This window comes from Egretta garzetta, unplaced genomic scaffold (genome assembly GCF_000687185.1).
Source record: "Egretta garzetta isolate BGI_Z169 unplaced genomic scaffold, ASM68718v1 scaffold618, whole genome shotgun sequence".
NCBI lineage: Eukaryota > Metazoa > Chordata > Aves > Pelecaniformes > Ardeidae > Egretta > Egretta garzetta.
Window position 1 is genome coordinate 157,387 of NW_009260623.1, and position 18,403 is coordinate 175,789.

At 36.8% G+C, this 18,403-nt stretch overlaps 3 protein-coding genes across 7 annotated transcripts in view; all 3 read left to right on the forward strand.

The window, feature by feature from the left end:
• Positions 1 to 1,317, forward strand: part of LOC104132230 (keratin, type I cytoskeletal 12-like) — a 3,645-nt gene extending 2,328 nt beyond the window's left edge. The window contains 3 exon segments of the mRNA XM_035900913.1: positions 1 to 65; positions 437 to 696; positions 1,218 to 1,317. The exon segment at positions 1 to 65 is cut by the window's left edge and continues 4 nt beyond it. Coding sequence (XP_035756806.1) covers positions 1 to 65; positions 437 to 696; positions 1,218 to 1,317 — 425 coding nt within the window.
• Positions 1,318 to 5,448: 4,131 nt separating this feature from the next.
• KRT222 (keratin 222) lies at positions 5,449 to 11,700 on the forward strand. Of its 2 annotated transcripts, none has more exons than XM_009645490.1 (6): positions 5,449 to 5,544; positions 7,613 to 7,741; positions 8,500 to 8,726; positions 9,757 to 9,837; positions 9,991 to 10,119; positions 11,487 to 11,700. In XM_009645490.1, exons 1-6 carry the CDS (start codon positions 5,449 to 5,451, stop codon positions 11,698 to 11,700), a joined length of 876 nt encoding a protein of 291 aa, XP_009643785.1. The 2 variants fall into 2 exon arrangements, with proteins under 2 accessions (XP_009643785.1, XP_009643786.1); XM_009645491.1 differs by having other exon boundaries at positions 8,500 to 8,720; positions 9,757 to 9,833; positions 10,014 to 10,119.
• A 6,119-nt stretch (positions 11,701 to 17,819) lies between these two features.
• SMARCE1 (SWI/SNF related, matrix associated, actin dependent regulator of chromatin, subfamily e, member 1) overlaps positions 17,820 to 18,403 on the forward strand; it is a 16,300-nt gene continuing 15,716 nt past the window's right edge. For 2 of the 4 annotated variants that reach the window (XM_035900915.1, XM_035900914.1), the window contains exons 1-2: positions 17,823 to 17,901; positions 18,303 to 18,353. Coding sequence is in view for 3 of the 4 variants with exons in the window: in XM_035900914.1 (XP_035756807.1) it covers positions 18,347 to 18,353 (7 nt within the window). In the remaining variant the exon portion in view is untranslated. Of the gene's footprint in view, positions 17,902 to 18,302; positions 18,354 to 18,403 lie in introns of all 4 variants that reach the window. The other 2 variants (XM_035900916.1, XM_009645492.2) reach the window with 2 other exon arrangements.

The window sequence follows — 18,403 nt, forward strand, 5'->3', positions numbered from 1 at the left end:
AGATCACAGATTTAAAACGGACTCTCCAGAGCCTGGAAATTGAACTACAATCCCAGCTGGCCATGGTATGTTCTAAGGAAGCTACTAACTGGTCAGAGTCAATTTTGCAGCTTCAAAAGTGTTGTTAGATCTTATGCTATTCTATACGATTTAAGATTTGCATTTATTTCCTATTAAATCCTGCATTCTTTTAGTTCCTAAATATCAGTAATACATATAATTGGATTGCAAGTAGCAGTTATAAAGCAGATGAAGTTTAGCTGCTTCACTGAACATGAACATAAAGGCCAGTTTTCAAACTGGTATTTCAAGAGAAAAGTAAAAATCTCTAAGTAATGAGGCTATGCTTACTCCCATTAAACTATGTCAGTTGGTTTTGTCTTTGTAAAGATTTTTTTTCCTCAATAAGAGATTATTTAACATCCTTCTTACACAGAAAAAATCCCTTGAAGACACTTTAGCAGAAACGGAAGGAGGTTACTGTGCTCAGCTTTCACAAATGCAACTTCAGATTGGGAACCTGGAGTCTCAGCTGTTCCAGGTCAGGGCTGATATGGAGCGCCAGAATGCAGAGTATCAACAACTTCTGGACATCAAGACTCATCTGGAAATGGAGATTGAAACCTATCGTCGCTTGCTGGATGGCGAGTTTGTGTAAGTAACTAATTTACATAAAATATCTCCTTTGTTTGACTCTCTGTAGCGATATCCTTTCCAGGAAATAAAGAGGTAAAAGCAAGCGGCACATCCACCAAAAGACAGTAAGGCAGATACAATGATTCTGAAACACTCTAACTGAGGAGAATGAACCATTCTGCTCAGTATTTAAAGCAATCTATCAATGCCAAGATGAAAAGGGAATTTCCCCTGATCCTGACAAACATTCTGCAATATTGCTCTGTCTCTCTGATTCACTTTTAGGAGCGCAGGACAGGGAGTTACATTTGAAAGCTCATCCTTGACAGGGTCCACATCACAAACACAATCACTGGATTCTTCTCAGGGTAGGTAGAATTTGATTGAATAAAATTTTGTTTCTAAAGCTATTCTTAAAATGGAAGTAATACATGCTATCCTGTTTAACTACATCATAGAGTTCATTATAACAAGAAGCTAACTTGAAAGGAAAAGGATGTAACCATTCATGTATGCATGCTGCTCTGTTTTATAATTTTTAACACTTTGATAAATATTTTTTTGGTTTGTTGATGATGTTTAGATCCTACCAAAACTAGAAAGATCAAGACAATCGTCGAAGAAGTGGTAGATGGAAAAGTTATTGCATCCCATGTTAAGGAAGTTGAAGAGAAGATATAAGGCACAATTGCAAAGGATCTGTTCACTCCATGTTTTTTCAAAGCCAAAATGGATAAATAACTTTTTTCTTTTGTATGAAGTGATAAACATAGATTGTTTTTTTACTAAGATTCTCTTGCATAAACCAAAGCCTGCATTTTCATTCTTAGCAGGCATGCAATATATTTTCTGCTTCAGTCTATTGGTATTACCTGTATTATTTTCATGGTGTTCTTTAAATATATCACAAATTCTTTGTTCAATAACTAGAAATATGGTGCACACAGTAGGCATTTAATTAGACATGTTTTTTAATAATTTTTAGTAATTAATAGATAAAATAATTTTGCTGTTCTAACCTCATTTTCCACCTCTCTTGACTAATAAAAAGGACTCAACAAGCTTTAAGATATCAGTGTCCCTTTATTCTTCATTTAGGACTGCTGCTCCTGATCCATATTTGCCTTTTTGTTGGGTATTTTGCTTTACCGTACGCTATGTGTGTGGCATAGTACTCCCCATTAACTTAAAGAAATTAATCCAATGTGGATGTTTTTAACATGTGCATGTTAAAAAAACCTGTTTAAATGTGGCTTTAAAGGAATACTTACTAACTTATCATTTAAAGCTATCAATTTAAGATACAAGTTTTTGCAAACAGAACAACATATTGTAGAGACTGCAACTATAGAGGAAAAGAAGGGATACCCTGGTTTGGAAGCAGGCAGCAACCCCGGCCATGAGGCAGTCGTTCCAGGTCCCCGAGTGCCACCTGGTGGGAGCACAATATGATCTTTGAAATTCTGAATTTGGCTTCCGGATGTCCAGGTCGAACAAATTATTTAAAGGAATCTCATCCAAAATAGTATTACGAACCAAAACACAATCCCCTTACAACATGTTGATGGTTTTTGTGTGATTCTCAGATTAAACAAGGAAGTTACTGTGACCTCTTACACATACACTGCGGTGTGTCTAGAATGGAAACATTCTGTGCATTCTATCACATCCCTTAAACACTTGACCCAAACTAAAATTTTAATGGAAGCACAGATTTCATACTGTGCTTCCATTCTGCCTTTTGCAAAACCCACTACCAGCATTTTTTCTGCTTCCTGCTTGGAGCCCATAAAAGCCAGGGTAATTAGAGCAATAATCCAAGAATTAAATCAGCATGGTAGAATCACAGCACCTAAAATCCAGTCAGTTACAGAAAAGGCACTGCGATAAATAACCCAAAGGGATGCAATCTTTTATATATGTCAGTACGAAGGGGAAGAACTTGAAAACCTCTTGAGTAAATGCACCACCTTCAACTGTTTAAGGAATTAATTTCTTTTCTAAAAGCATGGAACACAAGTACCTCTTTTTTTTCCCCTTTAAAAGCAGTGCTGATAAATGAAAAGAATCTTACTACATGCGATGTACTTCAATAACATTTTTACTGTTGCAGGCTACAGTTTTAAAATTAAAATAATTATAATATAAATTAAAATAATTACATCAGAAATAGACACATTGAGGTTGTTTATGTAGCTGGGTATGATTACCAAGAGTACCATTATAGAGAAATTTTAAGAATATAGATTGAAGGAAATTTTTTCTTCCTAAGACAGGACGTCATTCCTCATCTTTCTTTCCTACCCATAATGTTTTTCTCACATGTGGAAAACTTGAAACCATAATATCTTCCCCATTATTGACATCATGTCCATTTTGAAGAGAAAAGTGTGTCTCTCTCATCTTCTTTTTCCAAAGACACATATATTTACAGTAAAAATGTATACAAAGAAATATGAAATAATGTACATACCTCAAGGACTGCAACTGTGATTGCTGTGACATCACTATTCCCTACATCATTCAATGTAGATTTCCACTGAATAAACATGCAGTTTAGCTACATACATGTTAATCCTGAATTTAACTTTATTATAACACAAGATGACTGAGAACTGCCTAGGGTGCAGTTTTGGTGTACGTAAAATCTAGAAACCACTCTACCTGTCATCTTGTGAGAAAGCAACAGTGGTAAACCAAAGCAGTCTGCAATCACTAGAGCGTTATTATACTGTATCACAGAATCCAAATTATTGATGCACAGTATCTGAATGATAATGTTAACTAAAATCCAACATCTGTAATAACATATGAACACTGAAAGTAGCTAGAACTCAAAATTACCTAAGTCCTAGTAAAGACACAATTGCTTACACCTACCTCCCTTTAGCCTCAGGGATCTCATAGCCAGATGTTCCCTTTACATCTGAAAAAAAAGAAGGAAAAAAAAAGCATCAGTTCTAATTTATTTTTTAAAAGCTTAAAAAAATTTTATCAGCTCGCAAATGTTTAACTCCTGGTAATACAAAGATTCATCCATAGAAACTTATTGATGCATACAGTTTGGTTTGTGGGACCAAATCCAATATCCCTGCAGACCTCTATGTTGTATTTCAAACTTATACATTTCTGGATCAATTTCTGGATGCTAGACAGCCTTGACTTTGCCTGATGTAAACAGAAGATGTTCTGAGTCCCAGGGAACTGAAAGCAAACTGTAAACAATCAGTATTGCAATGCAAAGAAAAAGAAAGATTTTAAATTACATTTCAAATTCTTATTTGCTTAAATACATAGGCTCTTCCTATCAATGCTTATGCTGTCCTAAGGTATAATGTTTTTATTATGTGACTGTTCTCAGGCCATCAATGAAAAACACTGTCGATATTTTAGTTTTAGAACTACATAAAACTAGAATAATTAAGACACTTGTTGAAAAGATTGTGGACAACAAAACATTCGCATCTCAGTCCAGGTCAGCTGAAAAACAGCCAGCTAAGAAAAATAAAATCAGAACACAGGATCCTTTTACATGTGCCAGCAGACAGAGCCAAGAACAAAGAAGCCTTATGCACACAAGGAGACTTTTAAGTGGTATAATACTTTGACTTCCAAAAAGATGGGTGTCTTGTAAAAGTTTATTGCCTTTTTTTTTTTCTCATTTTACTGATGGATATTCTTATCGGGAGCCCAAAAATGCATTCTACTTTGTGAAATTTTATTTTTTACTGAAACCTGAAATTTTACTAAAGATCTAATATTGTGCATTACAGAAAAATATTTGAATTATTTGAAAAATAGAGAAGATCATTGGGATCATACAGAATCCAGTGAGCCAGGAAACGAAGAATTATTTGCAGAAAATAGAGCACAGCAGACAACCTATACTTTCTACCTGCCTGGTAGCTGCCAGGAAAGGTATAAGAATCTCACGTAATCTGCATATTCTGTGAACTGAACCCACTGAAACGTGGCAGAGTTACTGTAAACACCTTCAGAGACAAACCAGACCCTTTTTCTGACAGCAGTTAGCTATGTTTGAAGTGTTAATTCACCGGAACTCAACACTGTGCAGAAGAGGTGCCAAACCCCTTGCCACAAGGAGCACAAGCATTCTTCACCACTAGTAGTGCTGGTTCCTCTCCCTCTTTTTGTGTTCCCGACCATAAAAACACCAAAACGTTGGTGGAGAGGATGTCCAGGAGCCCGGCTCTTTTTCCAAATGGGACAGTCCTCAACACTAGGTCAGGTCAGCCACCTGAGGCTTCACCTCACTGAGTCTGAAAATCCTTCAAGGATGGAAATTCTGTAACATCCCTAAATAACGTGCTCCAGTGCTGCACAACTGACGGGTTCCAGCAGCACTGCCACCAATACAGGTGCAACGCTAGGAAGCTGTTCCTTTCCCTTCCCTTCCCCTCTGCGATTGCACTCTCATGATGTTGCAGCTGTAATTTTGTCCTTTGCTTCATATCTCTTAACACCACATTTTTGAGGTTATGAAAAAAAACCATAGTTACAATGTAACAGAAACACAAAGACATGGTATATAACCTTTTCAGCACAGAATATAGGAATCATTATTTTAATCGCTGCAAAGGTGACAGATCTTTGCTTATTTAAACTTGCCTTTAGAAACGATTGGAAGCCTGTGACCTTCCAGCGCTTCCACAGAAATAAAGCTCTGCAGCTTTAAAATCCGCCTGCGCCTTCTCTCCCTCTCCCCTCTCCCTGCAGGCAGCGAGGGCTCTGCAGCAGCCGGCTCATCCTATCAATAAGGGTCGGTTAGCCAAGGTGGAGGATGGGAGGAGAATGGATCTGTCCCAGCTCCTCAATGAGATCAGGGCAAAGTATGAAACGCTCATCACCAGAAATCAGATAAAGACCGTCATCTCAGCAAGGACCCAGGTAATGACTTCATACAGACATACACCTTCCAGAGTAAGGAGAAAACCCCTCTCTATACAATTCCTCCCTCAGCCTCTATGAGGTACAGTATTTCCTTTTCAATGCAGCATATTATTGGGGAAGGGATTTTGCTTTTACTGCAGTAAGATGTGAGCTAGAAGGTACGGAAATAGATTTTGCTTAGGGTATGAAATTCACACTAAACGAATGCTGTGTAATTCATCTGGATGTTTTTCTGCCACAGTGATATTGTTGTGATTTAACAAATGATGACATCTGCTGTAACATGGTAACCTCTAGCACCATTTAGTTCAATGTGAAGAATCCATTTATATACAGAAAGCTTTACCATTTTTAGCACCTATATTAAAGAAAACTGTACCTTTTCAAGAACTATTTTATATTATTCACAGTAAAACTATGTCTTACTCTTCAGCAAATATAATTTGTTCTTTCATACAGATTGATTAAATGTTATCAACACACAATGCTCCTATTATAGATTTACATACAGAACATCTCTAAAACCCAACTGAACTTTGAAATAAAATGGTAAAACAATTTTCAGCCATCAAACATACGAAATTCAGGGTGAAAATTAGGTATTATATCACCTTGTTGTACTTCTTTGGTATTGCAGAAATTCTGGAGGTTTTTTGTAACCACAGGCCAGACTACTGCTGCAATCTGGCTGATCCACACAGTAATCCAATGACACGCAGCAGCTGTGAACTAGACAGTTAAGCCAAGTTTATATCTGTGTTTGGCACAAAGCAGCCAATGTATGTTGATATAATCGTGTCACAGAAATTCTGTGGTACCCAGGCAAAAAAGATAAGCAAAGAATACTGAGTGTTCACTTGTGGATTAGCCAAATCTAGCTTTTTCACCAATATGATAGCATGGCATAATTACAATAGGATTGAGGGGGGGGGGGGGGGGGGAAGAAACTTTTTTTACTTGCTTCGTAAGACCTGAATTAAAGAGTTTATTTCCATAGAGCTGATGGCATCATAAAGCAGTAAAATATGCAGAAGAGCATGTATTGTTTCAAGTGCTTATGGCAGCTTCACCACTTGCAGTAAAACTCAGAATCAAAAAGGAAAAAGAACTTCCATAAGCAAAACAATCATTCTGCAAGTTAAATGCATGGACATATTATCTAAATCAAAGATGAGACCAAATCTAAAATGACCTCACACGTGCCCAGGGTTGGCTTAAAAACCCTACTTTTAATACAATTTTAAGAAGGGAAAAAAATGGATTTTCTTGCAAACACAATACAGTGCTTGTTTGACTTTACTTTTTTTTTTCTAAGAATAAACTTCAGCCTTAAGGATGGCAAATTATCTCAATTAATATTTTAGATCAGGATTAGGCTTAGAGCAGGCACTTCACTTCTACATTGTCACATTTACCATGGGTGACAGTACATATACTCAGAGAACACGCCATTTTTTTCCTTCCTGTGATAGGTAAACTTAAAGAGAACTTAACCTAAGAGGACAAGGAAAAGTTGTAGATTTGGATAAAGATGCTATTTACATTTAAATGAATGGAGGTTCTTGCTCTCAAATGACAATCTGAAATCTAGTCAATGACCAGATCAGGCAAAACCATAACTACAGCAATTGTCAATTGTGATATATTCATGCAACCACTCAGAAGTGCTCCCTCTCTATAAGGCTGTTCTTTGAAATCAAAAATACACTAAAACCAAAGAACCTTATTCAAAGGTGGAAGCTTGAAGTGACTACAAATCCTGCCATTTCCATGAAGTTAAGCCCATTTACTCTAGAGGTGAATAAAGTCTAAATACAACTGGTTAATTTGCATGGGAAATCCTCTACCACAAATACGTTACGGATAAAGATGCAGCCAACTACTTCCCATCACACACAACAGGATAAGGGCTTCCTGTCGACACGGTACATGAAATACTAACTCATCACTGTTAGCTCTAACAAATTTATATGACTAAAAAAATTCCAACTAGAGATTTTTATCTATTTTATTTTCATTATTTGAGTATTTTTTAACATTGTTATCTTTTTTATATTCCCTGTAGCTAGAAGAAGCTACAATTAAAAGAATGGATAAAGATGCAGAAGCATTGAAGGCAGCCAGAGCAGAACTCTGTGAAGCAAGACGGCAGTGGCACCATATGCAGATCGAAATTGAATCTCTCCACGCTGTGGTAAGCATCATAAAATGAAACTTGAAATCTCCTGGAAAAAAATAAAACCTTTTCTTGATGTAAACTATTCCACAATTCAGTTCATGTAACAATCACATCCACTATACAACAAACACAGAAATGCACAGCTTTGCGGCAGACTTTAATTCAGCTCATTGTCACACAGAGCACCAACCAAGCAATAACCCCGTCATTTGCTCACGTTTAAGACTATCGTACGTTTTGATTCAGGATCTGCCATTCAATATACACGTGTTTTCATGTTTTCACACCTGCCAAACATACATTTGCATGATACTCCCTCATCAAGTTCCCAGTCACTCTGCCTAACATCAGGTTTATAACTTTTTTTGAATGTGTGGACCAAATTTATGAGTTCATTCATGATAAAACATGTCCGAAATTTACTGAATTCAGTAAAACAGATAAGCTACAAGAGCGCACAGGTGACTCAATTTTCATACAATACTGAGCTGGATATTGTTTTAACCATACAGGTAAAATCAGAGATCTATAAAATCAATGGTAGTGGATTGCTGGTACAATGGAAGGCTACATTTTTTATCCTATCTTAAATTATTACAGATTTTACTGGAAAATTTCTGATCAAAAGTGTTATCTTGAAAGCTTTACTCCTGCTCCTAAAGAATATTCTTAAAAGATCTAATGTCAAAATACACAGATTGTTAATGAAAAGTATGTATAACATCTTTACACATACGCTTTCCAAATCTTAAAATATGAGTTAAATTTCACAGGAAAAGGGTTTGGAACGCTCACTGCGTGCCACAGAGCAGCAGTACCACATGCAACTACAAAATTTGGAAGCTGAGATTGAATGCTTAGAGAAAGAGCTACTGGAAGTGAGAAGAGGTATTGAGAAACAGCTTCAAGAGCATGAAATTCTCCTGAACACGAGGATGAAACTGGAGGAGGAGATAGCAACGTATCGCAGTCTGCTTGAGCAAGAAGAGAACAGGTACTTGTGGTTTAGAGAAAAAGTACTCAAATTTACCTTCCATTTCAGAACTTCTCATTGAAATAATAATCAGAATTGTAAATACATGAACCAGTCATTAAAAAATTACAATATAAAATCCTTAGAAATGGTTTCATTGTAATTACACTGATTCTCTGCTTTCTGAAACTGAGTATCTCCACGATGCGTTGCAGAGAATAGCAGGCTCCCTCCAAGCACTGCACGTTGATGTAGACTTTGCATGCCATTAGCTGCATGACGTGGGCTCTGTTTGTCTCAGACCATTGATGAAGCAAGTCCACACGTGTGAAGTTCTGAGAGAGGAGTTTGCATCTCATCGCATGACAGATGGCCGTTGGCATGAGGAGTTCATGCTCCTTAGTATCGTTCGAAGTGTGTTAAGGCACACATTAGGATGTGATTTCAGAATATGCCTTCTAGGGACATTTTGCTTCAGTTGTAACTCTTGACGTCTGCCCTTTCACCGGCACACAAACATCACAATTTTGAAATGTAGACATGAGAGAGGCAGCTATACAAATGTAAACAACAAGGAGGGTAAGGAAAAGGCAAAATAACATATCATGCACTCAGCACTGGTATCTTCACAAAACCAGGCATGCGATTCTGAAATCTTTCAGGGGAACACTGCCTCTCTCAGTCCTTTCTACAGGAAGTGGAGAGTCCAGGAACCCCACACGTTGCCCTAAGAAGATTCCAAACAGGGGAGTCAGTTTCAGATTTAATGCTTCTAATACACACCATTCAGTAGTAATAAAACTCAATAACTCTTCCTAGCACACAACAAACTGACTAAAAACTGCCCAAAAATATTTATGAAATTGCACAGATATTTTCAGTAACTTTCATCATTTCTATACTCAGAATGAGAAATCCTAACAAATAATTACTACAATCAAACAGAACTTCTCATGGTTCTCATATTTTTAAATTTTTCATAGCTGTTCAGAAGACAAGTTTTGGATTAATGTAATTCAGTATTATTAGATGACTGTAATAATTTTTATTTTTGCAGGTTTCGTTGCTCTAGACCTGACCAGAAGGATGACAAAAAGCCTACCACTAGCAAGATTGCCTTTACACTGCCTTCGGGTGAGTTTTTAGACACTTTCCCCTCAGGGATTATGGCCTTAAAGAAGGCTCCTAACTACTGACAAATTACTGGATATTACAAAAGGATCTTCCAGTGCGGCAGGAGGAAAAATACCTCTAGGTCCTGTGTCCTGACCTTACTCTTCTGCATGCCTAGTATATCTGCATTTTCTTTTATAGATGGTGTAAAGCAGCATGAAACTGAGAAGGTGGAACTGATGACAAAACAAGCAATCCTAGATGGAAATGTTATGAAGGAAAGTGCTGAAGCTCATGGCACTGTACAGTAAGATAAACACAAATTTAACAAAATAACATTTGAAAGGAAATGGTGGGCATTACATTTCAGTAGCTTTGAGTTTTCCTTTATTTAGTATCTGTTATATCATGCCCATACAGCCAAGAGGCTCCAGAATAACTGATAGTTTTCCAAGGTATATTGAATGGCATGTTTCAACCCTACATTAAATTTTAAAGTTCTTTTTATTAGCATTTACTACATAAGCTACATATCATGATGATGCTTCTGATTTGTAATTTCTGTTTCTGTTAAGAATGAAACTATGAATAATTCATATAGTTAAGGTTGAAAGCAAAAGAGCCCATACCATGTTTGTGAAGTCCCTCTGGGGCGTATTTATGCACATAAATTCAGGCTTGGCTGCTCTAACTTGCTATTTGGAAACTCCTACGTTTCACCAATTACTTGGCTCCTAAATGGGCATGTGAAAGTCTGTTAGTATGTATTATTCACCTTAAATTACTTTAATAGTATTGGATTGCCTCATTCTTTTTTTTTCCTGCTGCTCTTTAAACTCTTTTGTAGACTAGCATTTAACATTATATTTAAAGCAAACCGTAGTGTACCGTATCACTAATACTTAACTCTAATCAGCTGTTGAAAACATGAAGAACATGTAGAACATGTAGAAATTCAGATCAAAAATTAATGCCACCATATGGTCCACCATACACACTCCATACTTGAACCTTACTTTCATACATGAGCTGTGTTCATCTTACACAGTCAGTCGGATTTGCACGGCACTACTCGGCCAGGTACAGTTTACCTGAGTAAGGCCCCCAGAGTCGCAGTTTTAGATCTGGATCCTGACACGTACATAGAGGATTAAATCAATATGATTTGGGTGCCCAAATATTATCGAATCAGCTGGGGTTTCAATTCTCCATATTTTACTTCTGCCCTCTTTTCCTTTTTTAATTTAATCTAGATCTACATTCTGAGGTTTGGATCTGAATTAGATTTTTCTCCTCCCTATTTTGAAGGCTTTCAGATGCAGGAATTCTGTCCTGCCCATTGTAGTACAGAGGTTGCTTGCAAAGTTTTTGAATTTGGATTCCAAACTTTCTCCTTGGAAACAAATTGCCTGATGTGTTTGGAGCAGTGGGTTTGTATCCATGTCTACTTAAAAGTACAAAAACAAGAATATAATGAGCCCTCACCCTTTATTTAGATCTTCTGGAGAATCAACCCAGGAAAAAAAAAGAAAAATTCTGGTGTCTCAGCACCCATCTAAAATAACTTGATACTTCATTATGCAATTTCTCTCTACATTTTAAAAGCAGTCCCAAAGATAGATAATAATTCATATTGCCTAAAGGATGATAAATACATTTGCTTTATTGTTTCAGGACAGAAAAAGTGGATGAAGTCATTAAAGAATGGGAAGGCTCTTTCTTTAAGGACAACCCTCGCTTAAGGAAAAAATCAGTTTCATTGCGCTTTGATCTCCACCTAGCAGCAGCAGATGAAGGATGTTTACACACTAAAAAGAAAACTCTTCCCGACATTGAAGTCAGGCTGGTAATGAGGAGATCTTGCAGTATTCCTTCTATCAAACCTTAACCTACAGCAAATTAACCCAAAATTCATCTCCAACGGGCTCTGGAAATAAACTGTAGGTGGACTTACACGGCCTCCTATCTTGCTACAACTACGAAATCTTACTAAGTACTTTGATTAATACAATAAAAACATAGAAGTCTTTTAAAAGAAAGGGAGAAGAGCAAGGGAGTTAAGATTCCAAGAAACCTAACTTCTACTAGTTTTATACTCTGGGTGCAGCCCTTTAATTTTCTCATTATTGTTGCTGTTTTGTAGAATTTCACCAAATATTACAAAAATTAAACTATAACTTTATACTTCGACATGTTCTGCCTTTGTAAAAGAGAACTTGTTTTCTCTTTCTGGAAATGAGAACTGCATATTTCATTCTCTCAATTATTCAGTATTGCATACACATAATGACTGATGAATCCTTGTAATAATTTATATCACAACTGTCATACTTCCTGAAATATATTTTAAAATAACACTTTCTAACAGCAAAAATTGCATACAAAGATGCTCTTAAAATACATAAACTACGAATGAAGAATTTTCTTTTAAAAGTGGCTGGTATTTTTAAAGTTATTTTTTTTTAGGCAACAAGTGAGCAAAAATGTCTTTCCCTTGCATAATAATACAAATATTTTCTAAAGGGTTGTTACAAACCAACAATATTTTAGCTATATTGTTCCACTGATTTTGAAGCAGTAATTTCCATTGAAAATCAATCATTCTCTTTTTTGTCCACACATATCTGTACTTCTAACTTTCTTAGCCATAGCAAGTAAAATTATAGCCTTTAGTTGTTCAAATGTAAGGAGTCAGCCATTGTAATACTGGTATTTAATTAATAACAATGTGAATTAAAATACTGTCAACAAATTCCTCTCCTGACATATCTTATAGGTAAGTTATGCTCTTGATCTGGTACACATAACAAGTCACTATTATGCCAGGGTACAACTATTATAGCTTCAAATTAAATGGACAAAATAAGGGCTACACATTCAAAGTAAAATTCTACCATACCCATCAAGTATCCCCCACTATTACTCAAAGCAGCTATGGGCAAATACAAAGTACAGTAGATGATCTTGCATCTGTACACAGAAAAAACCAGAAATGTAAACTCAGACTCATAATATTCTTTATATTATGAGAGAAATTTCAAACAAAAATTCAAATAAAATTGTACTAAGATAAGAATGATTGTTTATGAGGATTTTTAAGAGGCATGGATGTCACAAACTCTCACCAAAACCACTGGGATTGCAGGGGCTCAGAATCTAGACAAATCACATACCGTATTTGCTGGATTGACAGCAGCATGTAAAAGATTAATTTAAGTGTCAGTATTTGCCTTATTACTTACGGCATGTGTTACAAAAACGGATCCTACAAATTCTTTCAGTGTTAAATTATGCTTCTATCTTTTGTTAGTGGTAAGAACAATGCATTTATATTGCCCACAGTTCTGTATCTACTGTATGAAGCTGGCTAATTATCATTAACCTTAATACTGATCTGGTGGTGTTAATACTTGAGTATTTGGCATCCTGAATGTATTAGCCTCCTCTAGCATTTTTACTATGCAGCGCTTTTTTTGTGCTTATACTCTGTACATTTTACAATACTTGAATTTAAACTAAGTTTTAATTGCTTTAAGGCACTTTAAACAGGGATACGAACTTACCAAAGTAAATTATAGTCGTACAATAAAAAAAAGTATTAAAATTGCATTTGCTCATGCATATTTTGTGAGTTTTAATGTGTACACTTTAAAAGGAAAGAAGTAACATAGAAATACAAAATAAAAGTTGTAAGAAAACCTGTAGCACTGCAGCCAAGTGTTTTCTATGCTCTCCTCTACAATTAGAAAAACACAAATTCCCTAAGAATTTTTATTATAACATGTAAGGTGAGTGTCCTCCTGCTACAAAAATTACTCTTTTTCTGGTAAATCCGTTAACCACAACCAGATCTCAAGTCCTTTGTTCCAAGCAGTGCACAAGAAAGAACAGAAGACAGCATCTGGCCTACAAAGTTTACAATCTAAAAGATAAGCTGACAAAGATAAATAGCAAGCAAATATGTAACAGAAAGTTAGCTTAATACATATACTTTTAAAACTGCTTAGGCAGACTTCCTCATGTAGGAAGAGCTCGCACAGGCATATTAAAATTACTATACAAATAGGTGGAAAGTACTGCCATCTCTACAGTAAACAACGGAATAATCTTACTCACAGACACATCGTTTTCTTTAATTAGGGGGTGTTTGCCTTATTCTCTGACCTACGGTACTTCTCTAGTGTAACTCTAGATTTTTTTCCCCTAATGATAGAAACCTCGTCCAGCATAGTACAGAACACATACCTGACTTCACCTTGCAATACAACCTCCAAATTATTTGAGAAGAGAGGAATTACTCTGTATTTATCATAAACATTGTCTGGGATACTAAGTAACCAGAAAAAAACATTGACCTTGTTCATATATGTTATTTCATCCATATAATGGCCTGACCTCCCAGTTTCTGAAGCCAAAGCCATCTCCCTGACCCCAATGACAGCACAAGTTCATCCTGAGCTGTCCTGTGATGGGAAATTAATTCCACCCCAGAGAAGTTGCTATTGCTTAACACCGGACTCAACTGCTCATGAAATACACAGCTTCTATCTGAAGTCTGAAACAACTGGCATAAACCCAGTTATACCAGTTTATGATCATGAAACCTGATGCTCTAAGAAAAAAAAAAAAGGCTGCAGTTTAATAGCTGGGTTTGTTAACACACGACATGCTGCAGGCAGCCCACTCGTACCTGTTGAAAGCTATTTTCTTCCTGTGGGACTGCCTGACACTGCCTTCCTTAGCTGCATTAAGAATTGCTGCTACTCTAGACCTGGTTCAAGCGTGCATCCTCATTTTAACTATGTTTTCTCCCCTGATGGTACATATATATCTTTTTCATTATTCACAAATTCCATCTCTTCAAATGTAAAGCACTTACTCTTTTGTTCATAACCTACTCAAACATCCGCTAGTGTCAATGTGAAGTCCACATGGGCTCAGGAAAAAGAAGTATTCACAATAAATTCTCACCCTGATTTTAGGTCCCTTTAAAGCTGAATTAAAAAATATAACACTGAAGCGTGATAATATGGCAAAGAATTCTTCACTTCTGTGCTGCTAATTAAATTCAGACCAGCTGAGCTACCACTATCTAATACCTGCAAATGCCTGATGTAAAAATGAGTTTCATTGCCTCAACCCACTTTCCAATGAATATATGTCCCCGTTACAAAGCTTATGAAACTGTTGCTAATTAAAACAGTTGGATAAGAGCCAACTATTTAGAGCCCCCTGGTTAGTACGATGCAGTATAAACAATCCTATTAAATCAGTACAAGCACTTATGTCATACAGTATATTAAAAAGCGTGCACAGGCAAAATCTTTCACTATCACAACATGGAAATTAGGCAAATAGCAAAGTGAAAAAACCCACCCATAAAACAAAGTAAGGAATACATTGCTGGCTTTGAAAACACAGATAATGATTCAGAACTATTAGCATGGAAAGTGAGTATCAGTAAATGTCCTTGAACACCATAATGAATATTTCAATAGGCTGTACAAATTTAAATTTGTTTAACGTTATCAACATTAAATGCATTTTAACACTATCAACAAAACCATGTTTATTAATAAACGAGAGATGGATGCATGAAGCAGTCAAAACCAGAGGAAAAACCAGGTTATTTTTCACCTCTTAACAAGTATTTTCTCACCTTTTCTTTACAAATGTTCTGCCCGGGTGAAACTGCAGACTTAAACAGGAGAGTATTTGGCTGGCTGAGCGAGGAATCTTTTCAATTGTCACATTCTTTTAATTATCAAATCGAAGCCACAGATTACTGTGCTGAATGTCAACAAATTTCTATTGTGGCCACAGATAAGCACACTGTGGGCAGATAAGGGCAGAGTTCTTGTCTTGTTTGTTCATAAAAATGTGCTTATTTAAGAATGAAAGCCAACTGAGCTAGACAAACTGTAGGCATCAAGACGAAATGGGTCTAACTTGCAGCAACCCAGTATCATATTCAGTTAGTTTTTCTTCTTTTCCCCTTCTACTGTCCTTTTGGGTTAGGTAGGCATCATCTATCTTTTTCTGTTCAAAAAAAAATCAAAGATATTTCCGCTATCTTGTCATGGACATTCACTGTTTGGCTTTCCTTCAGCTGCCACATTCACCAGATCCACCAAAATCCTCCTTTATGGATGTCTAGAAATTCATCTTATCAGCGATATGACAGCATTTCAACACCAAACTTTACGATTTCATTTTTATTTCAGTCACTTTAACAATTTTCATAAAAGACTCCTAGGCTAAATGCTGAGGTCTGAAATTCTTCATCTTCCTCAGATACTCAGAGCCACGGTATACTGTGTTCTATATATATTTGGAAACTTTTTACCTCCGTGTGTGATACCTTCACGAATTTCTGCAAGAAATTGTTCTAGATATTTCCACTGCTCCCAGTGTACTCTGTAATTCATAATCCTCTGTGATAGTGTAGGTATTGATCAGTCTGATTTAGTTCAAAATTACAAACTACACAGATTTATACCCTAGGGTCTTTCCCATAGCCTGGGTGACCAGCCTTCCTCCACACCACTTCACGGGCTGACCCGCTTCCTCGAGGCCTTTTACCTGTGCAAGCCCTTTCATGCACACACCGGCACCTTCCCAGCTTTCCTCACAGAAATGCACAACCTCACGGTGTGCACAACCGGACCGAGGGCCGCATCCTGCTCCTGTTCAACCTCTCCTCAGAGATGGTGCCCTTCCCAAACCAGCATTTCAGCACCACGCTGCGTACTTCACACAAAGGGCTCCCCAGCACTGCCAGGACTGTTCACCCGACTCCACCGCCTGCCTTTACGGGATTTATTCGGGCCCAGACCCCATATTGCAGCCGTTTCTCCAGACGCCTCCGGGAGCAGAGCGCCCCTTTCCTCATGTGAGGTTACTACATGATGAAATTGTTTAAAAAGAAACACTAGTTAAAAACACTACTGAGTGAAGACTTCAGTTTCTAGAGTCCAAAGAAAAGACATCTTCTTTAAAACATTAACATCTAACAGTCACCAGCTGCATTATTTTAGAGTGAGCAAACATGCGAGTGCACAAATCATGTGAAGCACTAGCATCAGAAATAAAACTTCTGACTAGTATGAGACAAAACCCAACTCTGACAACACTTACCCTTCATAACCCTTCAACCTCATAAACCCAGAAAAATCCTCATTTACTCTCTTTACACCACTTAACTTTAAAATAATTTTATTCAGAGTTTGTTGGAATTATCTTCTAGAAGCAGCTCAGAATTTGCCAGTTTCGTAAGACCCACGAATAAAAGAAAAAGACAAAAGTTGTAAAAGCTGTGCCTTTTCAACAGATTTGCCTTCACCTATTTACTGACATAATGCATTTGTGCAGTAAACATACACCATTAATGTCATCCAGCTAATCCTTCTGACTATCTAGCCAATCAAAATGCCAATGAATGAGGCTTTGACTATCCATCCATCGTAGCTAGGACAGAAATTAGCTTCTCTTTCCCCAGTTCAGGAGGGTCTTGACCACTGTATTGCTTCTACTGCTATTCTTCAATATTTATTGAATGGGACAAACACAGTTTCTCTTACCCACTATGTGTTCAATGCTCAACCTAGGTCTATGTTTCCTTCAGCATGTGGAAAGTAACTCAGTTTTCAGAGCTGGTAGGCTTAGTAATACAGGACCAGGCATGGGGTAATTCAGGTACAATCCATCCTTCAGCAATGCCACAATTAATTTAGGAGAGTTTCCTTCATTAAAAATAAACATTATCACAACCTAAATACCTGCTACTTCAACGTGGGAGCATTCAGTGAAAGACACTAGAATAGAAATGTCCTAAAAAGAGAAGTCGTGCATATTTCATCGACAACAAAAATTAAAAAGAGAACGAAGTTTAATATTTAGAGGCATAAGAGTTGTGGGAAGCAGAAACATTAAGCTTCCAAAAAAAAAAAAAACCAAACAAAAAAAAAAACCCACCCCCAAAGATACCGCTTTGTTATAGCGCTCTTCCCCCAAGCACTGATGGGCTCGTTGCTGTAAGGCTCGATGTGCTCCCATCCCGTGGCCTCTGGTAGTGCTGCTGTCGTGTTCGGTGATTATTTTTTTTTTTTTTGTACCATATGAAGAAGATACTCTTTAATTTGATGTTGATACGAGTTTTCTGCAACGGTGTAAAACTTTCTGAAACAGTGTAAAATAGTGGGGTATATCCTTTGTATTTCTTAAGTATATATTTATTTTTTTCCCTTAAAACCTTTAATATGAAGATGGCATAAACCTGGGTGTTATTTCACAGCTGTTTAAGGCCACGTTCCTTGGAAAGTACGTTCATTTTTCGAAGGACTCCACCTTGGTTTTTAGAAACTTTTTTGTCTTTGTTTCAAAATTGGCAAACTTTTTGGTAATTAATGGTAACTACAATAATTGACGTTTCAAAGATCTGGGGAAGCGAAGGCCTAATATTTAATAGCGTGATATTCTTTTGTCTTTCAGAAATACAAATATAATGTCAGGTGGCTGAAAATTTGCCTATCAAAATGTCAAGTAAGTTCAGATTTTTATTCCTTTAATTTGATGAGTTAAAGATCCGGTTC